The following is a 14,319-nucleotide window of genomic DNA, read 5'->3' as shown; positions in this document are numbered from 1 at the left end:
TGTATTGACTGTCACTGAGTGTCAATGACCGCACTGTCCTCGAGTCTAGTGTCGGCTCATGATCTGTGTATTGACTGTCTCTGAGTGTCACTGACCGCACTGTCCTCGAGTCTAGTCTGGGCACATGATCTGTGTATTGACTGTCACTGAGTGTCACTGACCACACTGTCCTGGGGTCTAGTCTGGGCACATGATCTGTGTATTGACTGTCACTGAGTGTCACTGACCACACTGTTCTCGAGTCTAGTGTCGGCTCATGATCTGTGTATTGACTGTCACTGAGTGTCACTGACCACACTGTCCTGGAGTCTAGTGTCGGCACATGATCTGTGTATTGACTGTCAATGAGTGTCACTGACCACACTGTCTTAGAGTCTGGTGTCGGCACATGATCTATGTATTGACTGTCACTGACTGTCACTGACCACACTGTCCTCGAGTTTAGTGGCGGCTCATGATATATGTATTGACTGTCACTCAGCGTCACTGACCACACTTTCCCCGAGTCTAGTGTCGGCACATGATCTATGTATTGACTATCACTGAGTGTCACTGACTACACTGTCTTAGAATCTGGTGTCGGCACATGATCTATGTATTGACTGTCACTGACTGTCACTGACCACACTGTCCTCGAGTTTAGTGGCGGCTCATGATATATGTATTGACTGTCACTCAGCGTCACTGACCACACTTTCCCCGAGTCTAGTGTCGGCACATGATCTATGTATTGACCGTCACTGAGTGTCATTGACCACACTGTCCTCGAGTCTACTGTCGGCTCATGATCCTTGTATTGACTGTCACTGAGAGTCACTGACCACACTGTCCCGAGTCTAGTGTCGGCACATGATCTATGTATTGACTGTCACTGAGAGTCACTGACCACACTGTCCTCGAGTCTAGTCTCGGCACATGATCTGTGTATTGACTGTCACTGAGTGTCACTGACCACACTGTTCTCGAGTCTAGTGTCGGCTCATGATCTGTGTATTGACTATCACTGAGTGTCATTGACCACACTGTCTTAGAATCTGGTGTCGGCACATGATCTGTGTATTGACTGTCACTGAGTGTCACTGACCACACTGTTCTCGAGTCTAGTGTCGGCTCATGATCTGTGTATTGACTATCACTGAGTGTCATTGACCACACTGTCTTAGAATCTGGTGTCGGCACATGATCTATGTATTGACTGTCCCTGAGTGTCACTAACCACTCTCTCCTAGGATCTGGAGTCGCCACATGATCTATGTATTGACTGTCACTGACTGTCACTGACCACACTGTCCTCGAGTCTGGTGTCGGCACATGATCTATGTATTGACTGTCCGTGAGTGTCACTGACCACACTGTCCTCGAGTCTAGTGTCGGCACAAGATTTATGTATTGACTGTCACTGAGTGTCACTGACCCCACTGTCCTCGAGTCTGGTGTCGGCACATGATCTATGTATTGACTGTCCGTGAGTGTCACTGACCACACTGTCCTCGAGTCTAGTGTCGGCACATGGTCTATATATTGACTGTCACTGAGTGTCACTGACCACACTGTCCTCGAGTCTGGTGTCGGCACATGATCTGTGTATTGACTGTCTCTGAGTGTCACTGACCGCACTGTCCACGAGTCTAGTGTCGGCACATGACCTATGTATTGACTGTCTCTGAGTGTCATTGACCACACTGTCCTGAGTCTAGTGTCGGCACATGATCTGTGTATTGACTGTCTCTGAGTGTCACTGACCACACTGTCCTCGAGTCTGGTGTCGGCACATGATCTGTGTATTGACTGTCACTGAGTGTCACTGACCACACTTTCCCCGAGTCTAGTGTCGGCACATGATCGATGTATTGACTGTCACTGAGTGTCACTGACCACATTGTCTCGAGTCTAGTGTCGGTTCATGATCCTTGTATTGACTGTCACTGAGTGTCACTGACCACACTGTCCTGAGTCTAGTGTCGGCACATGATCTATATATTGACTGTCACTGAGTGTCACTGACCACACCGTCCTCGAGTCTAGTGTCGGCACGTGATCTATGTATTGACTGTCACTAAGTGTCACTGGCCACACTGTCCTCGAGTCTAGTGTCGGCACAAGATTTATGTATTGACTGTCACTGAGTGTCACTGGCCACACTGTCCTCGAGTCTAGTGTCGGCACAAGATTTATGTATTCACTGTCACTGAGTGTCACTGGCCACACTGTCCTCGAGTCTAGTGTCGGCACAAGATTTATGTATTGACTGTCACTGAGTGTCACTGGCCACACTGTCCTCGAGTCTAGTGTCGGCACAAGATTTATGTATTCACTGTCACTGAGTGTCACTGGCCACACTGTCCTCGAGTCTAGTGTCGGCACAAGATTTATGTATTCACTGTCACTGAGTGTCACTGGCCACACTGTCCTCGAGTCTAGTGTCGGCACAAGATTTATGTATTCACTGTCACTGAGTGTCACTGGCCACACTGTCCTCGAGTCTAGTGTCGGCACAAGATTTATGTATTGACTGTCACTGAGTGTCACTGGCCACACTGTCCTCGAGTCTAGTGTCGGCACAAGATTTATGTATTCACTGTCACTGAGTGTCACTGGCCACACTGTCCTCGAGTCTAGTGTCGGCACAAGATTTATGTATTCACTGTCACTGATTGTCACTGGCCACACTGTCCTCGAGTCTAGTATCGGCACAAGATTTATGTATTCACTGTCACTGAGTGTCACTGGCCACACTGTCTTCGAGTCTAGTGTCGGCACAAGATTTATGTATTCACTGTCACTGAGTGTCACTGGCCACACTGTCCTCGAGTCTAGTGTCGGCACAAGATTTATGTATTCACTGTCACTGAGTGTCACTGGCCACACTGTCCTCGAGTCTAGTGTCGGCACAAGATTGATGTATTCACTGTCACTGAGTGTCACTGGCCACACTGTCCTCGAGTCTAGTGTCGGCACAAGATTTATGTATTCACTGTCACTGAGTGTCACTGGCCACACTGTCCTCGAGTCTAGTGTCGGCACAAGATCTATGTATTCACTGTCACTGAGTGTCACTGGCCACACTGTCCTCGAGTCTAGTGTCGGCAGACTTTATCATTTTCCTTGTAAGTCAGATGCAATGACCTCGATCGAAAAAGTTATAGACATGTAATGGAAAGTGCCTCCATTGAACTGATACGTGAGGCAGCATTTCGGACTAGTGGGGGTGTTATGTGACAAAAGGAGTAGTCTCCCTTGCACCGTCCACAGTGATCACCATTACACCTCCCACACTGTGACAGTGGTGACTGACTGAACTAACAGTGACAGGCGTGAACGGTATCCCGCAAGTGTGTCGTCAATGTACTATTAACGTTCAGTGTAGTGTCCCGGAGCCTGACGGAGTAGTCTCCCTTACACCGTTCATGGTGAACGGTATTTTATACACACACTGTGGCAGTGTTGATATGACTGTTCTCGCAGTGACTGATGTAACCAGGCATACAAGCTGTGAGTCCACTACAAGCGGCAGGTGTTCTGCACCTAAGCCTGACGGAGTAGTCTCCCTTACACCGTTCATGGTGTACAGTAGTTTATATACACACTGTGGCAGTGTTGATATGACTGTTCTCTCAGTGACTGATGTAACCAGGCATACAAGCTGTGAGTCCACTACAAGCCGCAAGTGTTCTGCACCTGAACCTACCTGAGTAGTCTCCCTTGTGCCATGACACTTAGTAGTGTAGTATTGTGGGATGACTACAGACGGTGATATTTCTACTTCGTTTTGTTTGTTTGGTTGTTTGTTGATTAACGCCGCTGTCAGCAATATTCCACCTATATGACGCCGGTCTGTACATAATCAAGTATAGACCAAACAATCCAGTGGCTGACATCATGAGCATCGATCTACGCAATTTGGAAACGATAACACACGTCAACCATGTCAGCCAACCTGACCACCGATCCTGTTAATCCCTCTTGAATGTGCGACAAGCATGGTCACCTTTTATGGCAAGCATGGGTTGCTGAAGACCAATTCTATCCCGGTTCATCATGGGTCTCTGATTTAGTTTTGGATGGTGCTCCTATCAAAGTTGTGAAAGAGACCAAGTTTCTTGGTATTATTTTTTACCATCATTTGACCTTTCTGCCACACATAAATTATGTAAAGACTAAATGCCTGTAGGCTCTTGATTTAATAAAAGTAGTTTCAAACGCAAAATGGGGAGGGGGTCAGAAAACCCTCCTCCAACTTTACAGAGCACTGATCCATTCTAAACTTGATTAAATATGCAAATATGTCATTTTCGACAATTTGGGTAATGCAGAAGGCTGCAGTGTTGGGGAATCTTCACATTCTCTGAAACGTTCTGGGTGTGTTTGACTAGGCAGACTTTGAGAAGTCCCATTCGCTCTCTGTACATAGCTAGAGCCACGGTACACATGGAGTCTGCAGTAGGAAATATATACAAGTAATTAACATTACAGAGAGAAAGGGAAACCATGTGTTAGCTTAGATATGGTGTTATTATATGAAAAATGCCCAAGCTCTGGGGCTTTCACACCAACAAGTCAACGTATAATACATAAAACAAGGACCTGTGAAGATTCCGGGGTAGAATAGGTCTTCAGCAACCCATACGTGCCGTAAAAGGTGACTATGCTTGTCGTAAAAGGCGACTAACGGGATCGGGTGGTCAGGCTCGCTGACTTGGTTGATACATGTCATCGATCCCAATTGCGTGGATTGATGCTCATGCTATTAATCACTGGATTGTCTGGCCCAGACTCGATTATTTACAGACCGCCGTCATATAGCTGGAATATTGCTGAGTGCGACGTTAAACAACAAACCAACCAACATTAAACAAGGAAGGTAGGGGTCGTCTGAAAAGCAAAACCGGAACTTCAAAGGATACGAGACAGTGAAGTAGTACAGTTAAAGTAGTGATTACTCTGCCTTCCATCTCTCTCAGTATATACCAAGATCCCTTCCAGTTACGTTAAAAATCGGGCCATGCAACCAGAAATCTTTCATACCTTCAACAGTCTTTTGGTTACCACTACGTCCACATGTTGTAAATGTTCTCAACCTTCACACATTGTACCCATGTCGGGAATCGAACCCGGGTCTTCAGCATGACGAGTGAACGCTTTAGCCACTAGGCTACCCAACGCCCCGGGACTTCAAAGGATACGAGACAACATATTAAAGTAGTGATTACTCTGCCTTCTATAAACTTCTCTGTTCGCATTTCTGTTGCATTTCGTGGCTTTCTCTCCCTCAGAATAAACCAAGATCCCTTCCAGCTACATTCAAAATCATAGCATACCTTCAACAGTCTTTTGGTTACCACTAAGTTCAATCCATCTGTTGAAATGGTTCTAAATCCTAGCTACAAACTGTGTGAATATTTCATATCTGATACCTGTATCAGTTTTAACCGTTCTAAATTTCTGATGAAATTTATCTTAACAGCTTGTGTCATCTGCACTTAATCTGGAATATACTTCCAAAGCATTACCTTTTTGGGGCATACAAAGATATGCTGGCCAATGACAAGGTTGCCAACCTTGTGCTGCAACTGCCCGTTCAAACTGCTGCAGATATGCATCAAGGCTGTCGGTGTGGTCTTCAGTCGGGGGCATCTTAGGCATCAAAGGTGCACCACCTGATCTGCTCTCTCCTACATGTACCTGACAGTGTCCTTCGTACTTTACAATATCACACTTTTCAAACTTGCTTAATTCTATTCTCTCTTCTGGTATTACTTTCATTTTCCGTTACTTAATATACTAATATATCGCGGTAACATCACTGCCACCAGTATGGGCGCGGCCATTACACGAATCTTGAAATTTGCCATCTAACCCCAAATGTATTAATGTTAATACTTTTGTTTATGTCTTTGGCAATGCCATCATGGTGAATTTTGAAAAGGTTTACGACTGACCATACTTTCCAGATTAGTTTAATTCTATGTTTATATGATCAGACAAGTTAGAGATTACAGACTAACGGAAAATCACTTAACTTCCTCATTATATTCTTACTATACCAACTACATGACAGTTGATAAATGAAAATGATTTAGCTGGGGTAAGAGTATTCGGCGTCATGACAGTCGTCACTTGTTTGTAAACGTAACGGTCATTCGGCTGCGAGGTCAACTCCAAGCATGGGTGTGGTCATTTTGGCTGGTGGCAGCGGTATTACTAGAGAGCTCCGCGAACAGGATATCCCTGTGAGGAGCTTGGTAACACCGTCTCTACCAAACTCCTCACAGCGATATCCCGTTCGCGGAGCTCTCTATAGAATATCACCACACACACTGATAGCTTTTACAACACTATCTTTTAATCATAAGCCAACTTTGAATAACATGTGATATTGTATAGATACACACAAGATATAAACATATGGCGTCTCAATAAAAAGTTTCAAACTTAGATTCGACACCTGTTAATTTGATTTGTGCAGTAATGGAATTAAGACGGGTGTTGATTGAAGCAGTGACCTGTGTGTGTTCTCTAGGAACGTTTGATTATGACAATATGCTAGACGCACAGCTTATCCACAGATCTAGGCGAGCTTGGAGCTTCCCCATTGTCATCTTAAATACGAAAGATGGCATTAGACGGTTCTGCGTCGAGTTCCGGTCGTTGAACGAGATCACAGACCCGTTTCAACCCCTCGATACCTGAACATTTCATTTGTGGTCTCTAACATAATGTGCAAAGTCCCCGACAGAATGTTATCATAACGAGGACATTTTTAAAAAAACCATGACATATCAATGTATGTATTACTCACTTAAACATATCTAAATTCAACATGGGAAAAAGACAGATTTCGAATATTGTCCTTCTACAGCTCGGTAATACACTCATATAATGAAATCAATTTGACTCAGTCACAATGTTAAACATCTATACTGTTATAGAATATGTGTCCAAGGTATGTACACCTGCTTGTCCTGTCATATGACATAAGGTTCGCTTTTTGTTTAAAGAGCTGATCATGATCACACATTGCATAAAGCGAATATAAAGCCACTTATATTTTTATACACATCCGGCAGCTACCTCTATCAGTCTGTTTGGAAGTCTTTATGATATCTCCTTTGAAGTGGTCTGTAAACATTCTTTCATACTATGCTTAGAATCTTTGGGTTACATTGACGAATAGACCTTTTAACACTAGAGCCAAGCAATAGTGGACGAAAAGCTGTTTATCTTACAGTGGGCTTATGAAATAATCTCAATAGTACAATAAACAGCGATTTCTCATGAATAAAGAAAGGGTTTTGTCGTTGTTGTTAATGAAAAGAACATTAACATAACCATAAGCACAGTTCAGGTCCAGGGTCCGCTATCCTCATGAATGTGTCTTTGTAACTGCGCTAGATAGCATTCTGATGAGAATTTTGATTCACTGGTCGACCGACTGTGCGGTATGTGTAGGTGTGGGGTGTATATGGAACATACAATGAACACGACTGCATTGTTGAGTAGCTACTCCCAGTAACCCTCAGGTGACATATAATCTTGAACGCAAGGTTGAACCCCTTTTCACCGCACCTATTGTTTTCTCAGTAAACCTCAGATGACCTTTAAAGATAGATGTGTAACTATATCTACGGTCACGACGTTTAGTGGAAAAGGGTAAAGTGTTAATCTAGACCCTTTCCGGGAGATTAAGCCATGAAATGTCTACATGTGCAAGCACACTACAATCATCCTACCACTTGACGATCTGGACGAATAAACTTATTGGACATACTTGAAGCAAATTATAGACATTGTAATTGAAAAGAGTGATGACTTTATGTTATAGGGCAAAGCACACTCATTCCGTTATGTTACTCATCCATGATGTGGGTGGAGGCGTGAGTTTGGTGTAACACCTCTCTGAGCAGTATTCCACTTATACCATGGAAGTGCCAGCATCATGTGATAGGACAGCCAAGAACCGGTTGAAGAACGAACCTGTTTCAACTGCCCGGATTCTGTGGAGGATGAGATGCATGTGTTACTCAAGTGACCGCTTTACATGCATTGAACAAGAGACATGTTTGCATTATGTTGTCAGGTTTATCCTGCTTTTATTACAGCCCCTGACGAAGAAACATAAATATTCATGTCTTGCCCCAATAATATGAAAGCTGCCAAAACCTGCAAGTATGTTTTAGACTTTAGGAGTACGTATGTGAAAAGATAATATGGATGATTACATTGTGTATTATATTTTATACTGAATATTATGTGTAGGGGTGGCTCTGTTATATATAGTTGTATATGTTGTTTTTATCTGTACCTGGGGAGAGACGAAAATAAAATATTCTGTCTGTCTGTCTGTCTGACAACTGGAGTGATGAGACGTAGGGTGGACGCCATCACCCGGGCACGTGGAGGATTTACTCACTACTGAATCTCTGAACTACGGTCCACGGACTTAAGGTGACATTTTGTTATCCACATATAGCCACATGAACTCTTGATACTGTTTTTTTTAGTAAAAAACAATCATTCACATTAGGTGCCACAATTTTACAACAGACCCTACAGGACCACGTGGCTGGCCTAACGGGTCGTTGTAGTGCAGGCTCAGTAGACATTACATCTGCAGAGCTTCTGATATTCACTCTATCGTTACATCGTCCATTTTCTGATGTTTGTTAATAATTTGTACATGGAACTCTATCTCCTTAACATAGTTGACCCGTGAAGATTCCGGAGTAGAATAGGTCTTCAGCAACCCATGCTTGCCCTAAAAGGTGACTATGCTTGTCGTAAAAGGCGACTAATGGGATGGGTGGTCAGGCTCGGTGACTTGGTTGATGCATGTCATCAATCCAAATTGCGTGGATCGATGCTCATGACATTAATCACTGGATTGTCTGGTCCAGACTCGATTATTTACAGACCGCCGTCATATAGCTGGAATATTGCTGAGTGCGGCGTTAAACAACAAACCAACTAGCCAACCAACTTAACATAGTTAATACAGATCTTTTTAAGAGTTTTACATTCAAGAAGAAGATAATTGATAAGGAATATTGTCTTTGGGTAAACATTACCAGTGGTGGTGCTACTATATCATGATAACAGCCTAACCCAAACTGACAATGGTGGTGCTTCCTCCTTCTTGTCGTTTTTCTTCTTAAATATATATTTCTTTTAAATATATATGTAGCTTACTTGACTATGGTAACATATCAATTTATTATAAACGTATATAAATCTTATGTCTCGCCGAAGTGCCTGATTAATGTCACACTGTCTAGTACGACTTAATGCGTAAATCATATGCATGTACTACCTTGCGTCCTGCGCAACAGAGCTATTGTGTGCACACGGACTGAAAGAACCCTACTGACAATCTTTCCTTTGTGAGCGCCCCAGCATGAATAAATATACATCCGGGTTTAACCCGACATCAGGGTTTAACCTGTGCATATCTAGTTTAAAATTAGATATCACACACATACCTATAGTTGTTGGCAGCAGGGGAAGTCTGTAAGGGTAGATTGTCTATCAAAATGTGAGTATCAAGTTTCATATCCCGTGTGTAAGTATGTGTCTAAACCGTTAGTGGAAGTTTACCACATTGAGTGGAATGTGTAAAAAAAGAATAGTCGTGTACCTGGATCCTTACCTGTAACCTGCAACATTGGGGTCGTGTTCTGAAATTGGGACTTCAAGTTCGTAATTGTACCGATAATGTACGTTACTTTCCACGGTTATTCTTGACTTAACCGTTAACCAAATCCGTTAAGACGAAGCTTTATCACCACCTCACCTCACCTCACCTCACCTCACCTGATCTCACCTTGATGATGTTACAATTATAGGAACTCACAATGAAGACATCCACGGGTATCCTTGATGGATTCAAAATGAAATAAAACATGAAGAACTATGTTGTTTGGCATACACTTAAACACTGAGAAAAGGTAATTTCTAGTCAGGTGAGCGCATGTCGTTAAAGTCTTCTTCTCTGTAACCACAGCACAGATGAGGCTGAAATGATGACAACCCAGTTTGTTCAAGAAGTTTTGATCCAATCTTAACATACATCCTTAACATACATCCTTCAGTGGCCACGCGCGCGTTATGATATTGTCAGCAACAAAAGGACAGCTTATATCTCTGTACAGCCTACCTGTACGTTACTTTGTGATATTTTAAGGCTGCTTCGGTATAAGTCGGCACACACACAGTTAATCCTGCAAAACTGCGTCCCTTATAGGGGTTTCACAATTTATGAACATAACCTGGATGTAGCTTTCAATGTTAACATATTTGTGATCTAATAAACCTCAATTCGGGTCGAGAGAGGACTGGATCCTAAGCAACATGTAAAGGCATGCCGTGCTACTGTATTTGCATAATCTGTATTAAATACTGTAGCGGGTATTGTGTACTCTTTATTCTCAAAATGTGTGTTCTCATATTAAACCATGCATCGCACACAGTTCGGTATGGCTCTATAACCGGGAAACTGTGAATGCATCTGTAGTTAAAGGTTTTGTAGATATAGCGACCAGACGATCACGGTTACAAAGATATCCAAAATGAATATTTCAAATGCATTGATGATTTGATGTGTTATATGGATAGGTTAAGGACAGACTTAGTTTTGCTGTATTTTACACGATTGTAAAATATGAAACAATGAACATAATCTATGCCATTAGGAATATACTTTATTTTTAGTACGCTAACGATGCAAATGTGCACACATATTCAGGGATCAAGACGCGTTTATGATATCGGTATAAGTGTAAAACAGCATAGTTACCTGTTTTAAACGGGGGAGGAAGTGCTTACTACTAATATAACGACCTGCATCCTACTGATGACCAATTATTAGCCTTGAGAGTCCTTGAAATTCATCACTTAGTTTCCTTTAGGTACTCAATATATGATAATTCCTAAGTGCGAACTTGCTCCTTTTAAATTTAATGTGTAAATAAATTCTCGTCTTTCTTCATTTTTGTCATCAAGTGCGAACTTAGAGAGATTTTCATGATATATTGATACAGTTATCATGTTTTTATAACAGAAAGATGGCAAGGAATCTGAAGAAGGGAATCTTCTCTGAACTATCAACGAATGTAAAACCTAAAGGTAAGATTGAATTTATGTACATATAAGTGAGACAACACTTTCCACTGCCATAACAAATACAATCTGATAAAAGCAGAGCCCCTACTACGATTCCGACTATAGGGTAAGCATGTGTTATGAATTACCATCAAATAGTGAAGATACCAGTTGGTAAAACACGTTTGCAATATGATGACGGGACACCAAAAGTAGGTGGACTGAGGCTAGAAATTTCACATTTCTGTTCCCAACTGAATTTCCAAAGGAGGTTGAAATCTGAATTTCAATATTTTTTAAAATAACCCACGAGGCACCAGTGATTAAGGCAAAATATGTCACGAGCGAAAGTAATATTTTAAGTTCTGAGTGACATATTTTTCGTAATCGCTAGTACCGAGTGGGTTACTCTATTTACTACCCATAATCATATTAAAGTCATATTTCAAGAAAAAAATGTCACCGTCAAGAATCAGCTGTTTTGTATCAATCCGCGTGTGACAAAACACTGTCCACTTCACTCGAACCATATTACTCAGTTAATGTTTTCTTACGCGTGGAAAATATAGTTCTGTTAAACAAACTTTAAATATCACATTATTGAAGTAATATTGCACACTTTGCACACGAATTGCACACTTTGTAAACATCAAACGATATCACACTGCCTATTTTAGCCCGTATGGGTAATAACCATGTCAGAAAATAGACATAGCCATGTTTCAGACATTTTTGTTCACTCCTGTCCATTTCACACTAAAAGTATTCTCAAGAATAGACTCAGAAAGCTGAACTTTGGGTCCATGATCATGCTATCAAAGAGATTCAAGCCGTCATGAAAGGAATTCACGTTTTGAGGATACAGCCATGGGGTCAATCCTGACACCAATAGTCATAGGGTTTGTATTATTCTGTTGTGAAATAACATTTTGTACGCGAGCAAAAAGACTTGGAAGTTGGATATTTGTTGTAGCATCATCTAATGCTAATATACATGTAATTATTATTATTGTTTTTATTAGACTCCGCTCTCCGTGAAGCCTGCATGGCGGGGAACCTGGCAGTTGTAAAGCGGATAGTAACAGCAGGTGGGGCGGACCTCAACTCTAGGGACCGATTCGGAATTACACCGGTGCAGGCAGCAGCATGGTATAGACATAAAGACGTAGTGGAGTTCCTTGTGAGTAAAGGAGCTGATGTGTCTCTGGTGGACGGTGCCGGTAACAACATCCTCCACTATGCCTGTTGGGGAGGAGATGAGGAGACGGTGAAGTTTGTTCTCTCACAGAATTTCGCGGACATTAACGCCAAGAACAAGTCGGGGGAGACGGCAACCGACAGGGCGAGATCCTGGAGAATTTATGAAGTGGTTGATCTCATGGTGTCCAGTGGCGCTCAATGAAGTGAATGTAGGATGTGTGCAGAAAGCGTATTGTGTTTGAGAGACATATTGTGAGACACTTTGTCGTTTGTTTATTTGAAACTTTCCATGATCAGGTAAACGGACCATTGTAACTGACCTTTTGAATGGCGTACCGGGACGACATCGCTCGAGATCATGTTCTACCCTTTGTGCAAATGCAGCGCCGTAACGTCACGTTGCAGCAGCATAATGCCCGCCGACACGTTATACGTGTAGTAACAAGTCTTTTTAGGCGGCATAACATTGTGGTCGGCTATTTCTCCAGACCTCTCCCCCATAGAACATGTTTGGGATGAGATAGACAGGACAGAACTAGCCGGTAAGGCTAGCTCAGTTGGGCCAATCTTTGTTTGACATTTGGCAAAAAATCTCCCACGAACTTACGAACTAATGGGACAAGCAAAACGGCCAGACATGCTGGTTTCTGTTTCTACATTTGTACCACAATCAGTCATTGTTGAAATGTAACCAGCAGTGACCACGTAAAGCAACGAAAAATGACAAAACCCTTTCCACAATCAAGAGGCATCTGTAAGTACGATTCCGACTACAGCTTAAGCATCTTCTTATCAATGACTATCAATCAGTGATGATATCACGTTATCGCGAAACTTTGAGCGTATCATGCGCCATAAGTGGCACCCATCACAGATACATGCAAAGGCAAGTCATTTGTTCACCTGAAAAAACACATGTGGTACAGCTCAGAACAGGGAACTGGATCAGGCATCATTTTTGTCACTGATGTGTCATGTTTGGAAATGTCCTCCACATGTCCACCATAACATTCTGGAAAGCTTTACTTAGGCCTTGTGTGTAGAAACCCGGATCAAACATCTTTCCAACAAGAGTCCTATGCCGATCTTTGACATATTTAGTAGAAAGAGCATGTTCAAAGAGATCTAAATATGAAACGGATGATGCCTCCACGCCGTCGCTACATGCACTGGTTGTCTCCCCTGTGGTGTAACACATCCTCCACGCCGTCACTACATGCACTAGTTGTCTCCCCTGTAGTGTAACACATCCTCCACGCCGTCACTACATGCACTGGTTGTCTCCCCTGTAGTGTAACACATCCTCCATGCCGTCGCCACATGCACTGGTTGTCTCCCCTGTGGTGTACCACATCCTCCTTACCGCCGCTACATGCACTGGTTGTCTCCCCTGTAGTGTCACACATCCTCCACGCAGTTACCTCTCTCAGTGTGTGTGGATAATACACTCATATAATGAAATCAATTTGACTCGGTCACAATGTTAAACATCTATACTTTTATAGAATATGTGTTTAAGGTATGTACACCTGCTTGTCCTGTCATATGACATAAGGTTCGCTTTTTGTTTAAAGAGCTGATCATGATCACACACTGCGTAAAGCGAATATAAAGCCACTTACATTTTTATACACATCCGGCAGCTACCTCTATCAGTCTGTTTGGAAGTCTTTATAATATCTCCTGTGAGGTGGTCTGTGAACATTCTTTCATTTTATGCTTAGAATCCTTGGGTCACATTGACGAAAAAATCTTCAAACACTAGAGCCAAGCCATGGTTGACGAAAAGCTGTTTATTTTACACTGGACTTATGAAATAATGTCAATAGTACAATAAACAGCGATTTCTCATGAATATGGAAAGGGTTCTGCCGTTGTTATTAATGAAAAGAACATTAACATAACCATAAGCACAGTTGAGGTCCAGGGTCCGTGTCGCCAGCTATCCTCGATGAATGTGTCTTTGTAACTGCACTAGATAGCATTCTAATGAGAGTAAGATTGACTGATCGACTGACTGCGGTA

General features: G+C 42.5%; 1 protein-coding gene across 1 annotated transcript; it reads left to right on the top strand.

Moving 5' to 3' along the window:
• Positions 1-9,917: 9,917 nt before the first annotated feature.
• LOC124127428 (ankyrin repeat domain-containing protein 1-like) lies at positions 9,918-14,097 on the top strand. Its single transcript, XM_046490825.2, has 3 exons — positions 9,918-9,956; positions 11,054-11,118; positions 12,117-14,097. Exons 2-3 carry the CDS (start codon positions 11,058-11,060, stop codon positions 12,494-12,496), a joined length of 441 nt encoding a protein of 146 aa, XP_046346781.2. The 5' UTR covers positions 9,918-9,956; positions 11,054-11,057; the 3' UTR covers positions 12,497-14,097.
• Positions 14,098-14,319: the final 222 nt, after the last annotated feature.

This window comes from Haliotis rufescens, unplaced genomic scaffold, assembly GCF_023055435.1.
Source record: "Haliotis rufescens isolate VD_foot unplaced genomic scaffold, xgHalRufe1.0.p SCAF_9, whole genome shotgun sequence".
Taxonomy (NCBI): domain Eukaryota; kingdom Metazoa; phylum Mollusca; class Gastropoda; order Lepetellida; family Haliotidae; genus Haliotis; species Haliotis rufescens.
The sequence above is the reverse complement of the archived record's forward strand: the minus strand, read 5'-3'. Positions and strand labels throughout refer to the sequence as shown.